Source organism: Geotrypetes seraphini, chromosome 1 (genome assembly GCF_902459505.1).
Source record: "Geotrypetes seraphini chromosome 1, aGeoSer1.1, whole genome shotgun sequence".
NCBI classification, from domain to species: domain Eukaryota; kingdom Metazoa; phylum Chordata; class Amphibia; order Gymnophiona; family Dermophiidae; genus Geotrypetes; species Geotrypetes seraphini.
Genome location: NC_047084.1, coordinates 480,106,144 through 480,119,281, shown reverse-complemented (window position 1 = coordinate 480,119,281; position 13,138 = coordinate 480,106,144). Strand labels below are relative to the sequence as shown.

The window sequence follows — 13,138 nt, the reverse complement described above, 5'->3', positions numbered from 1 at the left end:
ACCTAGCCGCATTTAGATGCTCACAGTTATGCCAGTCAATGTTGGGTGCAACTGCTGGCATTATAAATGTGATTTTGCACAAGCTGGGTTATGCCAGTATTGTATAACAGAATCTGGGTGCCCAGATGCTGTTATATAATAAGCTCTGTATGTGCAGCATCAAAGTGGTTATAAGGAGCTGCCCACTTATAGAAGTGCCCCTTTAGTGACTACACTCTATTCCGTATTTTGTCCGTCTGTTTACACATCAAGATACAAGTAATATTTTCAACCTCTAATTCTAAGCATTTCCTTCTTCCCTTTGGATGGGAGGCAGAAACAGGATGAGCCTGATTTAAAATTGGCATTAATCTATGATGGCATTTTTTTGCCTTGTCGCTGATTGTGATATAGGTGTCTGGGGCTTAGCATTAAACAGCTTAAAATTTGCAACCATTCTTGGCTTAGGAGTTACCCAGTATGTGGATAATTACTATTGGTCATCTGAATACATATGAAGACATAAATCACAGATTAGCTACACTTACACAAACAAAAGTGTTTTATTTTTACCTTGGAACCTATCACTGGGAACCTGTTTCAGGAAACTCAAGGTGATCATTAACCAGTTGGAAAAAATATTCTTTTCCCACCTGTGATCAACTGTGCACCAGGTATTTATAATACATCATTCATTTTTTTTTTCATATTCTTATTTAAGGTTTCACTATGGCCTCCTAGCTGAACCTAAAAGGAACCTTGTTTTTTTTTTTTCCAGAAACAACTATTCTGTACATTAAAGAAAGGTTCAATGATATGTATTTTATGATGTCTATACTTTGATCAGGAGCCCATTCTCACTTACAAATTATAAATGGCAAAAAAAGAAGAAAGAAATATCGAATAGTAAATTCTTTCAGCAGATGTTGTGTATGATATTATTAGGCAATGATTGGCCTATTGGCTGACACCTCCTGCTACTAGAAAAATGCCCATACATAGCCTTGATTATTTTACAAAACATTTGTATATGTCTTAGAAAAGTGAAAGATTGTGTTATTTTCTATGTTGTATGTAACCCACCCAGAACTTTGGATGAGCGGGTTATAAATTTGATAAATAAAAATTAAAAAAAAAAAAGAAGAATGCACTCAGACCTTTGACATTGTTTACTCTGTGAAGTAGCCAAATTTGTAATAAATAAATAAAAAGTTGTTGACTATTTTAAGCAGCAGACTGAGTAGTGTCATTCATCTAATCTAATCTGTAATTTGTGGATCGCACTATGCCTATATAGGTTCAAGGCGATTTACAAAGTTTAAGAACGCACACAATACATGGGGAACTTACGATAGAACAAATTTCTACTAAAGGGTACAAGCAAAGGGCCATGACATTATCTAATGGTGCTAACGATTACAAACTATGGGGTCCTTTTACTATGGCACGCTACCTGATTTAGCGCACGCTAAAGATTAGCGTGCGCTAAATTCTAAGGTGCCCATAGGAGGAGGTGGTAGAGCAGAGGACAATTTGGGGTTTCAAAAAGGGATTGGACGAGTTCCTGAAGGAAAAGGGGATTGAAGGGTATAATTAGAACATAAGAACATAAGAAGTGCCATTTCCGGAACAGACCCTAGGTCCATCAAGTCCGGTGATCCGCACACGCGGAGGCCCCGCCAGGTGTACCCTGGCATAGTTTTAGTCTCCATATCACTCTAAGCTTCTCATAAGAGATGTGCATCAAGCTTACCCTTACCTATGTCACCTTAAGCCACTCATAAGGAGATGTACATCTAATTTACCCTTAAACCCTAGAACAGTGGATTCCAGGAGAGCATTCCAGGTTTCTACCACCTGTTGCGTGAAGCAGAACTTCCTGATATTTGTCCTGAACTTGTCCCCCCTTAGTTTTAGTCCATGTCCTCTTGTCTGTGTCACATTGTACATTGTAAATAGTTTTTTATCCTGCTCTATTTGGTCGAATCCTTTCAGTATTTTGAAAGCCTCAATCATATCCTCTTCTCAAGGATCACTTACAGGAGTGGAATGCTGGGCACGATGGACCTATGGTCTGACTCGGCAGAGGTGATGCTTATGTTCTTATGTTCTAATGGGCACCTTAGCATTTAGCATACGCTAATCTTTAGTGCGTGCTAAATCGGGTAGTGCGCCTTAGTCAAAGGACCCCTATGTAATGTAGAACAAGTTATGCAGTATGGTCAGTGCACGCTGTAGGCCTATTTTCTTTTATTTCAACATTTTTTATTGTTTTAAAATTAACAAATCGAAATTCAAAAGACAATGCTAGCAAGGTAGGTCTTGTTTCAGAATAGGCCTTGTAAAATATGCTAAAATGTTTGTTTTGTGTCTGTGGCAATATATGGCGTCCATGGTGCGTCCTCACCTTCAGTATTGGGTTCAATTTTGGTCACCGTATCTCAAAAAAGATATAGTGGAGTTAGAAAAGATTTAAAGAAGAGCGAACAAAAATGATAAGGGAGATGAACTCAAATGAGGAAAGGCTAAAATGACTGAGGGGAGATATGACTGAGGTGTATAAAATCTTGAGTGATGTAGAATGGGTAAACGAAAATCAATTTTATACTTTTTCAAAATTACAAAGACTAGGGGACACTCAGTTAAGTTAAGTTACATGGAAATTCCTTTAAAACATATAGGAGGATATATTTTTTCACTCAACGAATAGTTAAGCTCTGGAATTTGTTACCGGAGGATGTGATAACAGCGGTTAGTTTCACAAAGGTTTGGACAAGTTCCTGGAGAAAAAGTTCATAGAGACAGATATAGAAGAAGCCCCTCCTTGCCCTAGGATTGGTAGCATGAAATGTTGCTACTATTTGGCTTTCTGCCAGGTATTTGCGACCTGGATTAGCCACTGTTGGGAACAGGATACTGGGCTAGATGGACCATTGGTCTGACCCGGTATAATTATTCTGTTCTTATAACTTGGTTTATCTGGCCCAATGACTTGTATCGTGAACAGAGGGACACTTTTATTCTTTAAGGTTACACTATATATTTTTTTTTATTTCATGATACTTCATCAGTTAATAAATGCTGTCTTCCGTCGTAGTTTGAACAAAACAATAATGAGGAGACTCTTTTGAGCTGAACTTCATGAAGTATTCTCTTGATATAATTAATAGATGGCAGTCAGTGACATTTGTACAGTTTGAAATTTCATGCTGACTGCCTTTGCACTTTTGCCTCAATTGGCGTCAAAGTCAAACTGATTTGATTTACTACTTTTTCCTCTCACATCACTTTATTTTGGAAGATATAAGTTATATTTGTAGTGAAAAGAGCTTCATGAAGAAATGACTTTGCAGCCGAGGCTTTGGAAAATGACGTTAAAATGGAGCTTATTGGGGGGTCAATATTGAAAGTGATTTAGGGGCTCATTTTCAAAAAAAACAAAAAGCATCCAAAATGTGACCTAAAGGGGCAGCTGGACATTTTTCTCAGCCATTCCTTCCAATTTGCTATTTTCAAAACCCATGTTCTAGGTGGATTTCTAAGGTGGTTGTCTGTAGTGTGTCTAAATCTCAAAGGGATGTGATTTGGGTGGGGCTAGGGCAGGCTTATGTTTTAGACATTTTTCTGCAATAATTGAACATTTTAGAAAACATCCAGGGCACAGTTTGGACGTTTGGGACTAGACCTGTTTTAATAATGAATAAGTACCAAAAAGGTTGCCCAAACTAACCAGATCATCAGTGGAGGAATGAAGGCAGGACCACACCCACACACTCCCCCAGTAGTCATTGACCCCCCCTCCCATCCCCCAAAGATGTGAATGAAACAATGTATACCTGCCTGAATGATAGCTTCAGATGCTATGGCCAATTCTGAGCAGCAAGCAGGTTCCCGGAGTAACTTAGTGGGTGGTGTACTCAATCATAGTGATGGGGACTCAGGTCCATACCCCACTCTAACTACAAGGTGGATTATGTGAGCCTTCTACAACTCACCCAAATCCTACTGCAGGCATAAGGGTTATTGGGCTGGTATATAGGCATAAGAGCTATTGGGGTGGTATACAATTGGTTACAATAGGGGTTGGGCTGGTTTTGAAGGGCATACCATTCCCAATAAGGGGTTATGGTGAGATGTGTACCTGGGCCTTTTTATGTAAAGTTCACTGCAGTGCCCCCTAGGGAACGCCACTGCTCTGCTGGGATGTCTGTGTTGCCAGTCTGTTTCACATGCTGGGCCCTCCTACATCCCGATGGCTTGTTTTATGCATTTTTCTTTTGGATGTGTTGTTTTGTTTTTTTTCAAAAATGGTTCAAAAAGATAAACATACTGAGGACAAACACATCTGAGAAATGGCCATTTTTGAAATAAAAAGATATTCTGTTTCGAAAAAGGCCATGTTTGTGACTGTATTTGGACATCATATTGAAAATGCCCTTCTTAACCAGCTAGAAATGACTCCTGGCTGCTTAAATTGCCTATCCACAGCTAACCAGTCATTTACAGCAGCACTTAACTAGTTAGTGCATTTAAATTGACTGGTTAGTGTTTAAAGCAAAACCTGCTATTTTGGGAGAGTTTCAGAGGCGGAATCAACATTTGGCCTATTAAGTACTGATACTCAGCACTTAACCAGCTAATGAAACTGCATAGATAGGACCACATACATGTCAGTCCTTTTTTTATCTGGTGCCCCATAGTCAATTAACCCCTCCCCCCTCCTTTTACTAAGCTTCAGTAGAGGTTTCTACTGTGGCCCGGAATTCCTATGACTCTGATGCTCATTGGAATTCTATGAACGATGGAGCAGCATTGGGCCACCGTAGAAGCCTCTTCCATAGCTTAGCAAAAGAGAGCCTAAGTGCTGAATATTATACTTAACTAGCTATGGTTTAGCCAGCTCTGGAAACCTGGAAATTCAGTTCTGGAGCCCAGAGCAGGCCTGGCATTGAATTTCCAGTCCTAAGCCCATGGCTGAATATCAACCCTTTTATTTTATTTTTTTCACATAAAAGGTTACACTGTATTTTTTTTTTTATTTCATGATACTTCATCAGTAAATAAATGCTGTCTTCCGTCTTAGTTTGAACAAAACAATAATGAGGAGACTATTTTGAGCTGAACTTCATGAAGTATTCTCTTGATATAACTGTTGTTATTGCAAATTGTTCTAATAGAATTCATTAAAACTTCATTTTTTGTTTCTGCTGACTTTAGTTATGTTTTCCCAGAGATGGCCACTTAGCTTTTCTGTTGCACAGAGTTTTAAAAGCTCTATTGATTCCAACGAAACATGGAGTCTGGGCAAGCTGTGATACTTTTAATTAAACCAACTTATCAACAACAAAGTCCTCTTGCTCCTGCCCCTCCTCCATGATGCACCAATAATGTGGGCATGGGGAGGAGCATCATATGATGCATGTGATGCATGGGGAGGAGCCTAAGGCCCTGATTGGCTCAGGCAGTTAAAGCTTCCTAAAGCCTAAGGAAGTCCCTGATTGGCTCAGGCCCCCCAGGCCCCTCCCCAGGGAGGAGCCTGAGGCGTCTGAACCAATCAGGGCTTTAGTCTCCTCCTGTGCATCACATGATGCACTGGGGTGGGGACTAAGGCCCACGTTTGCGGTGCATCATGGAGGAGGAGAAGGAGCAGGAGGACTTTGTGATTTCTCCTGCTCCCGAAGATAGTGCTGAAGGCCTAAGAAGCAGGAGGGACTGAGCACTCCTCCTGCTCCCAACTTTTAGGTACAGGGGAGTTGTCTGGTCGGGTCGGGCCGGTCTGGGGGTGGTGCAGTGAGACGGTTGGTGGGTGGTGCGGTGGGCCAGTTGGGGGGGCGGGCTGGGCCAGGCCGGTTGCATTCATTTGGTGGCAGGAGGGAATTGGCATCCCTCCTGTCAAATTCACGCAGGAAGCGTTGGGTGGAGCGGCTGGGGTGTCGGGGGCGCTTTGAAGGGGGGGCTTTTTTTTCATTTTTTTATAGGCCTGATGTTTTGTGGCCCATTATAAAAAAAGCTGGCAGAAGTCCTGACAGCAGTGACAGGAGGCTGCTTCTCCTGTCACTAATGTCAGGGTCTGCACATGCTCAAAGATCGCTCTCTAGCGATCCGTGCAGTGGGTGGGGGGCGTGTCAACGATCAACCCCATTTGCAGGCCTTTTGTGAATTTGTCGGCCTGCATGCAGTCGGGAACAGATTGGACACGGAATCGGAGGTTAGTGAATCTAGCCCAATGACTGCAGTAGAATCTACTAAACAGCATAAGATGTTACCATTACGATTTTTCAAGTGCATGCAGTGGCGTACCAAGGGGGCGGGGGGCGGGGCGGGGGGGGCGGTCCGCCCCGGGTACCAAGCCCTGAGGGGGTGCTCCCGGTCCGGTCCAGTTACCCCCCCCCCTGCGCCGGGTGTCGCGTCTGGAAACAGCCTGCAGCAAGATCGCGATGCCAGAGATCTTTGCCTGCTTCGACTGTTTCCTCCGCCACGGTCCTGCCCCTCCTCTGATGTCAGAGGAGGGGCGGGACCGCGGCGGAGGAAACAGCCGAAGCAGGCAAAGATCTCTGGCATCGCGCGATCTTGTTGCAGGCTGTTTCCCCAGGGCAGTAGCGTACCAAGGGGGGCGAGGGGGAGGTCCATCCCGGGTGCCGCCTTAGGGGGGGGTGCACAGCTGGCCCGGTCCCTATCGCGCTCCTACCCTCCCAGCGAAAGCAGCATCGGCGCCATTATCGAAAAAGGTAATGGCGCCAGGCCTTGGAGCACCAAGGCAGACCGCTTCTCCCCCCTCCCAGCCGAAACCCCGCTGACCATCCTATCTCTCTCCCCCCCCCAAGTGAACCTTTCTGACCCTCCCAGCGAAAGCAGCAAACCTCCCTCCAGTAGCGTCGGCTTTATCCTCCCTCTGCCGCATCACTGATGACGTCATCAGTAACGCGGCAGAGGGAGGAGAAAGCCGCGAAGGAGGTTTGCTGCTCTCGCTGGGAAGGTCGGAAAGGTTCACGGGGGAGGGGAGATAGGAGGGTCAGCGGGGGTTCGGCTGGGAGGGGGGAGAAGCGGACTGCCTCGGTGCTCCATTACCTTCTTCGGGCAGCAGCAGCGTTTACAATTCGCTGCTGTTGCCGGCTTCAGGCCTTGTTCTCTGCCGGGTCCTGCCTACTTCCAGTTTTCATGAAGACAGGACCCGACAGAGAGGAAGGCCTGAAGCGGGCAACATCAGTGAATTGTGAATGCTGCTGCTGCCCGATGAAGTTCAGGACATCAGGACATCGGGGAAGGAGCAGGGAGAAATCGGCTGCTGGCTTGGGGGTGAGGGTAGGGAAAGAATCGTGGAAGTGGAGAAATCGGCACGATGGCTTTGTGCAGGCTAGGGGGAGAGAGAAAGAAAGGAAAAAATAAAGAGGGGGGGCCAGGGGGAGAGAGAAAGAAAGGCAGAAAGAAAGAGGGGGACCAAGGGGAGAGAAAGAAAGGCAGAAATAAAGAGGGGGATCAAGGGGAGAGAAAGAAAGGCAGAAATAAAGAGGGGGTCAAGGGGGAGAGAAAGAAAGGCAGAAAGAAAGAGGAGGGCCAGGGGGAGAGAGAAAGAAAGGCAGAAAGAAAGAGGGGGACCAAGGGGAGAGAAAGAAAGGCAGAAATAAAGAGGGGGGTCAAGGGGGAGAGAAAGAAAGGCAGAAAGAAAGAGGGGGGCCAGGAGGAGAGAGAAAGAAAGGCAGAAATAAAGAGGGGAGCCAGGGGGAGAGAGAAAGAAGAAGGATCAGAAGAAGGACCAGAGACTCATGAAATCACCAGACAAAAAAGTAGGAAAAATGATTTTATTTTCAACTTAGTGATCAAAATGTGTCCGTTTTGAAAATTTATAACTGCTGTCTATATTTTGCACTATGGCCCCCTTTTACTAAACCGCAATAGAGTTTTTTAGCGCAGGGAGCCTATGAGCGTCGAGAGCAGCGTGGGGCATTCAGCGCAGCTCCCTACGCTAAAAACCGCTATCGCAGTTTAGTAAAAAGGGAGGGGGAATATTTGTCTATTTTTGTATAGTTGTTACTGAGGTGACATTGCATAAAGTCATCTGCCTTGACCTCTTTGAAAACCCGCGGAATATAAATGATAATTAACATTTTCTCTGCGTACAGCGTGCTTTGTGTTTTTAAAATTTTATTGTTGGTAGATCATTTTGACTTGGCCACAAAGGTAAGGGGGAGGGAGGGAGGGGAACTGCTGAAAGACATCTAATAATCCTTGCAGGCTTGACTGCAGGGAATTATTTTTGTAAAATCATGTTTTGTTATGTGACTGGCATTATCTAGACTTTAATTTCTATGAATGAATAGAATGAAAATGATATAAAATTACTTGCTTGTTTTTATGTGCGTGCGCTGAAGGAAAGTGGAGAGAGAGTGGGCTGAGGATGCTGAAGGGAAATGGGGAAGAGAGTGGGGAGAAGACACTGATTTATAAATTGACAATTGTACAGAATATTGTTTCTTTTTATACTTTAATATAAACAATTCAAGGCTTGTGTGGATGGAATCAGGTGGTTTGCGGGGATGGGGACCGAGCTTACGGGGATTAGTCCAATAAAATTGTATTTTTTTATATCTCATTATTTGTTTTATTTTTATTTGTTAATTTATAAAGTGGTGATTGTTATGTATCAGTTTTTTCAAATTTACATCTACTGTCTTTATATTTTGCACTGTATTAGAGGACATGTGTTACTGTTTTTTGTGGTGTTGCATTGTATCCAGGGTCTGGTTTCTTGGCGGATCAGTTTAACTTTTGTCTACATATTTCTATTTTTAGTTTGTGATTATTCCATTTTGGGCGAGGGTGTATCTCTGTTCTGTGTGTATGAAAAAGACATAGTTTTCAGTTGGCATTGACTACAGGACCAATTGACTGTGCGGGATCTGGCTTGTTTAGTTTTACAATGTATGTGTTGGTGTTCTAGTGCTCACTGCAGTGTTTAAGATGCAGCCTTTTCCTAGGTACACTCTTGTGGTGCGATATGTAGATTGGTACTAAAAATCATATTTTTCATATAGATGGGGGGGGGTGTCAAAAAATGATGGGCCCTGGGTGCCACATACCCTAAGTACGCCACTGAGTGCATGTCCTGTAGTATATGTGACTCATCTCTACAAATAAAGGAATTCATTAATCCAGTAGATGATAAATCAGATAAGATCAAACATTTTTTTGATTTATAAATCTAATCGCATCATTAAGGGGTCCTTTTATTAAGGCGTACTAAATGCTAAGGCATCCATTATATTCTATGGACGCCTTAGCATTTAGCATGCGCTAAATCAGTTAATGCACCAAAATAAAAGGGCCCTTAAGTGTCCATGTATGTCATTTTATATAGGAATATCCAGCAGTGGTTCCCAACCCTGTCCTGGGGGACCCCCTGCGAGTCGGGTTTTCAAGATATCCCTAATGAATATGCATGAGAGAGATTTGCCAGATATGCAAATCTCTCTCATGCATATTCATTAGGGATATCTTGAAAACCCGACTGGCTGGGGGGTCACCCAGGCCAGGGTTGGGAACTACTGCACTAGACCATTTAGAATAAGAATGTCTGAACATAAATCTAATTTTAAAAGATCTAAATTAAACAGAGCACTTGTAGAGCATTGCATAGAATTACATCATTCGTTTGAAGATCTTAGACGTTTTGCATCGATAAAGAACTGCAGTATTCCCGTGGAGGTCATAGATCTAGAAGACAACAAGGATTTTTTTCAGCTTAACAGTATGAAGCCACATGGATTTAATAGCTCTTTAAAATGGAGTGTGTTCTATCAGTAAGTCAAGGTGCAGTCCTTTTAAACAATTCCCTTTAAATTGTTTGCTGATTTGAATAAGTAGCTTTGACTTTATTATGACATCCTTTCAATAGCGCATGCATGGCATTTTAAATTTGCCCAGTGCTGTGTTGGTTCAGTAAATACTGTTATATGCTGTTCTCAGTAAGTACATCATTGAAACAGACTCCTGATGAAGCCGAAATGCCAGTAAAAAACGATTTTAAAATATTAGTTAAATTACCCCCCTCCCCCTTTACAAAACTGCGAAAGCATTTTTTAGCGCAGGCTGGTGCGCTGAATGCTCTACACGGCTCATAGGAGCTCTACGAGCATCGGGAGCAGCGCAGAGCACTCGGCGTGTCAGCTTTTGCGGTTTTGTAAAAGGGTGTATGTATGTGTTTAGTGTTACACACATAATACCGTGAGGTGCCTACCAGCACCTACCTGAAAAGTAGGAATGGTTAGGAGTTAAGAATAGGCATGGTTGACTTAGGTGTCACCAGGCATCTGTGTTAGGTGCCAATAAATTAGGCCTTGGAAACCCTGGCCTATTATACCAGCGCCTACTTATAAGGATGCCTAGCGATGCCTAAGCATGCCTAGGCACTGCTAAGCATGATTCTATAGGTGGGCACCCAGGGGTTGATTGATTACCACGCCAACTGGCGCCTACAAGTTAGGTGCCATTTATAGAATCAGGCCCTTTATGCATTCTGTCACTGCCTCATAAAATGCAGGTCAGTTCTTCCTAGAATAAGTGCCAACAGTCGGTGCCTTTCTCATGTCTGCTGCTGAAATATCATCTTTTGACTTTGTCTTCCATTCCAATCCTTTGTCACCATAGTGAGCCTCCACATTGAACTCCATAAAGTTAAATTCTACAACAATGCATTCTCTCTACATGCTTAAGCTATGGATCATGGTATAGATTTTCTAACACATGTATTTCTCTTTCATAGGCTTAACTCTTGTGCTATGGATAAGCATCTGGACTGCAATTAGTTTTGTCTACATAGCCTTTCTGGATTTGGAAAATAAGTTTATATCCTTGTAGCTGAAGTACAATGAATGGAAGGTCCTGTAATATGAGTAATCGGACATTGGGGACTCCTCAGGGTCCAGGAATGGTCAATGGGCAGCAGATCCCACCTATCAGAGTCCACGCTGGAACACCTTGCCCGTCTTCAAGCTGCAACAGTCCAAGCCCAGCTGCTGGAAATCTGCATTTTAAAATGCCCCTGGGAGGAGGGGTAGCTCCACAGAACATTGAAAATGATAGCAGCATCCATCTTCCTGCTCTCAGTCCCAGGAGACAAGTCCTTACAAACGGGAAGCCTGTATTTCAGCTCCCTCAGCTTCCAGGGCTGCCTGCACCACAATCAAAGCCAAAACAGCAAGAGTTTGGAAACCTTTTACCCCTTAGCACCTTGAAAGGTATGATTTTCTCATCTGTTATTAGATTAAGGGGCTCATTTTTCAAAAGAGAGAAACGTCCAAAAAATGGCATAAAGTGGTATTTGGACGTTTTGTTTGCTAGAACGTCCAAATTGTTATTTTTAAAACACATTTTATAGATGGTCTTCTTTGCTGTTTGTTTGCTCAAGGGAGTATGGTTTGGGTGGGAATTAGGACAGACTTACGATTTGGACGTTTTCTGCAATAATGGAACATTTCAGAAAATGTCCAGGGCAAAACTTAAACATTTGAGGATAGACCTGTTTCAATAATGAATGTGCCATAAAGGTGACAAAACTGACCAGATGACTACTGGAGGGATGTAACCATGACCGCCACCACACTCTCCTAGTGGTCACTGACCCCCTCTCACCCTCCAAAGATGTGAATGAAACAGTATACTAGCTTGTATGACAACTTCAGATGTTATGGCAAAGAGATAATAATAATAATCCTCCTATATAATAAAAGGCTAGCCGCGCATGCGCACTCCTATTTGCGTGCTTCCGTGATCAGTAGGTCTGTGGTCGCAGGAGTGCGCATGCGCGCTTATACGTCACCAGCCGCCGATCGCCTCCACAAGCCGGGACCGCAGCAAGCCGCCGATCTCCGTTCCTCCAGCACTAGGCGAGAGTGCATCACCACAGCCTTCCTGCTCTCCACCTCGCGCTGCTGCAGTAACGGCCCCACACTCGCGACTCGCCTTTTTTCCGGAGCCGGCAAAGAAGAGCTCTCCCCAATCGGAAAAGCTGCCCAGACTCTTTCCTCCTCCTCCTTCCTTCCTCCCTGTGCGAGTTTGAGGTCATCAGTTTCCTGCTACTGCCGCTGCCGATACCGCTGTTGTGTGCACGCTTTGCAGCCTCCGCCGCTAGCATTTCCACCACCGACAGGGATCTTGAACTTTTTCAGCGTTTGCAGGGCTGGAGCCCCCCTCCCTCCCCCACTGCGCACGCCGAATCTGGTCATGCAGGCTCGGTGAGAGGCAGCGGAGGGGGCTGCAGCTCAACTCGGGCAAGTCTTGCTTCTTCACTCTGCCCGCCCTCCCTTCACCCCACCCCACGCAGCCTTCCAAACTTGCTATATTCACAAGCGACAATTAAATCAGGCTGCTTCTAGCTTGCCATGGGGACCTTCACTTTGTCACAACTTTCTGTTGTCATGTGGGCAGGATATTTCAGAGGAAAAGTCCCAAACTGACGACTGTGGGCTAGGGAGAGGAAGAATTTCTACTCGATGTACCATTCAGTGTCCCAGTGCTCCAGAGCAGGGGGGGAAAGGAAGGGAGGCCTACTGCAGGACAGGGTAGGTAAAAGGAAGGGAGAATGGACAGGGGGAGCAGGCAAAGGGTGGTGGTGGACAGCCAAGGAAAAAGAAAGACAAAGCGCAAAGGAGAGACAGAGAGAGAGAAAGAATTAAAGACAGACACACACACATATATTCTAGAACCCATTAATGTAACGGGCTATAAGACTAGTAATAATAATAATAACTTTATTTTTCTATAACGCCATAGTCAAGCGACTTCTAGGCGGTTCACATTGAAAGAAGGCTGGACAGTCAGCGAATAACAAGAAGCCTAAAATAGAAAAGTTACATACTAAATTGGAGTTCCATGGGTAAAGAATACATGAAAATTGGAGCTTCCTGAGAGATTGAAATAGCGTTTACAGAGGGGAATATCATAGTGAGAGAGGGTGGACTGTTTTAGTCAATGAATTTGTCGAATAGGGCGGTTTTAATTGATTTTCAGAATGCATCGTAAGTCAGTTTGGGTTCATTTATGCAGTTTCTCTGCCAAATTTGCTGTCTATTTGCTTGGAACATGAAGGTTCTATCCAGGAAGGATTTCTATCTGCAGCCTGTGATCTCTGCAGAGAGATTATATCTTCTCCCACTCTTTTGCA

The 13,138-nt window shown here is 43.9% G+C and overlaps 1 protein-coding gene across 6 annotated transcripts in view; it reads left to right on the top strand.

Moving 5' to 3' along the window:
* GLIS3 (GLIS family zinc finger 3) overlaps positions 1–13,138 on the top strand; it is a 658,803-nt gene that overhangs the window by 17,529 nt on the left and 628,136 nt on the right. For all 6 annotated transcript variants that reach the window (XM_033925462.1, XM_033925454.1, XM_033925471.1 and 3 more), the window contains exon 2: positions 10,739–11,213. In XM_033925462.1, the coding sequence (XP_033781353.1) occupies positions 10,844–11,213 (370 nt within the window). In that variant the 5' untranslated portion in view covers positions 10,739–10,843. The remainder of the gene's footprint in view (positions 1–10,738; positions 11,214–13,138) is intronic.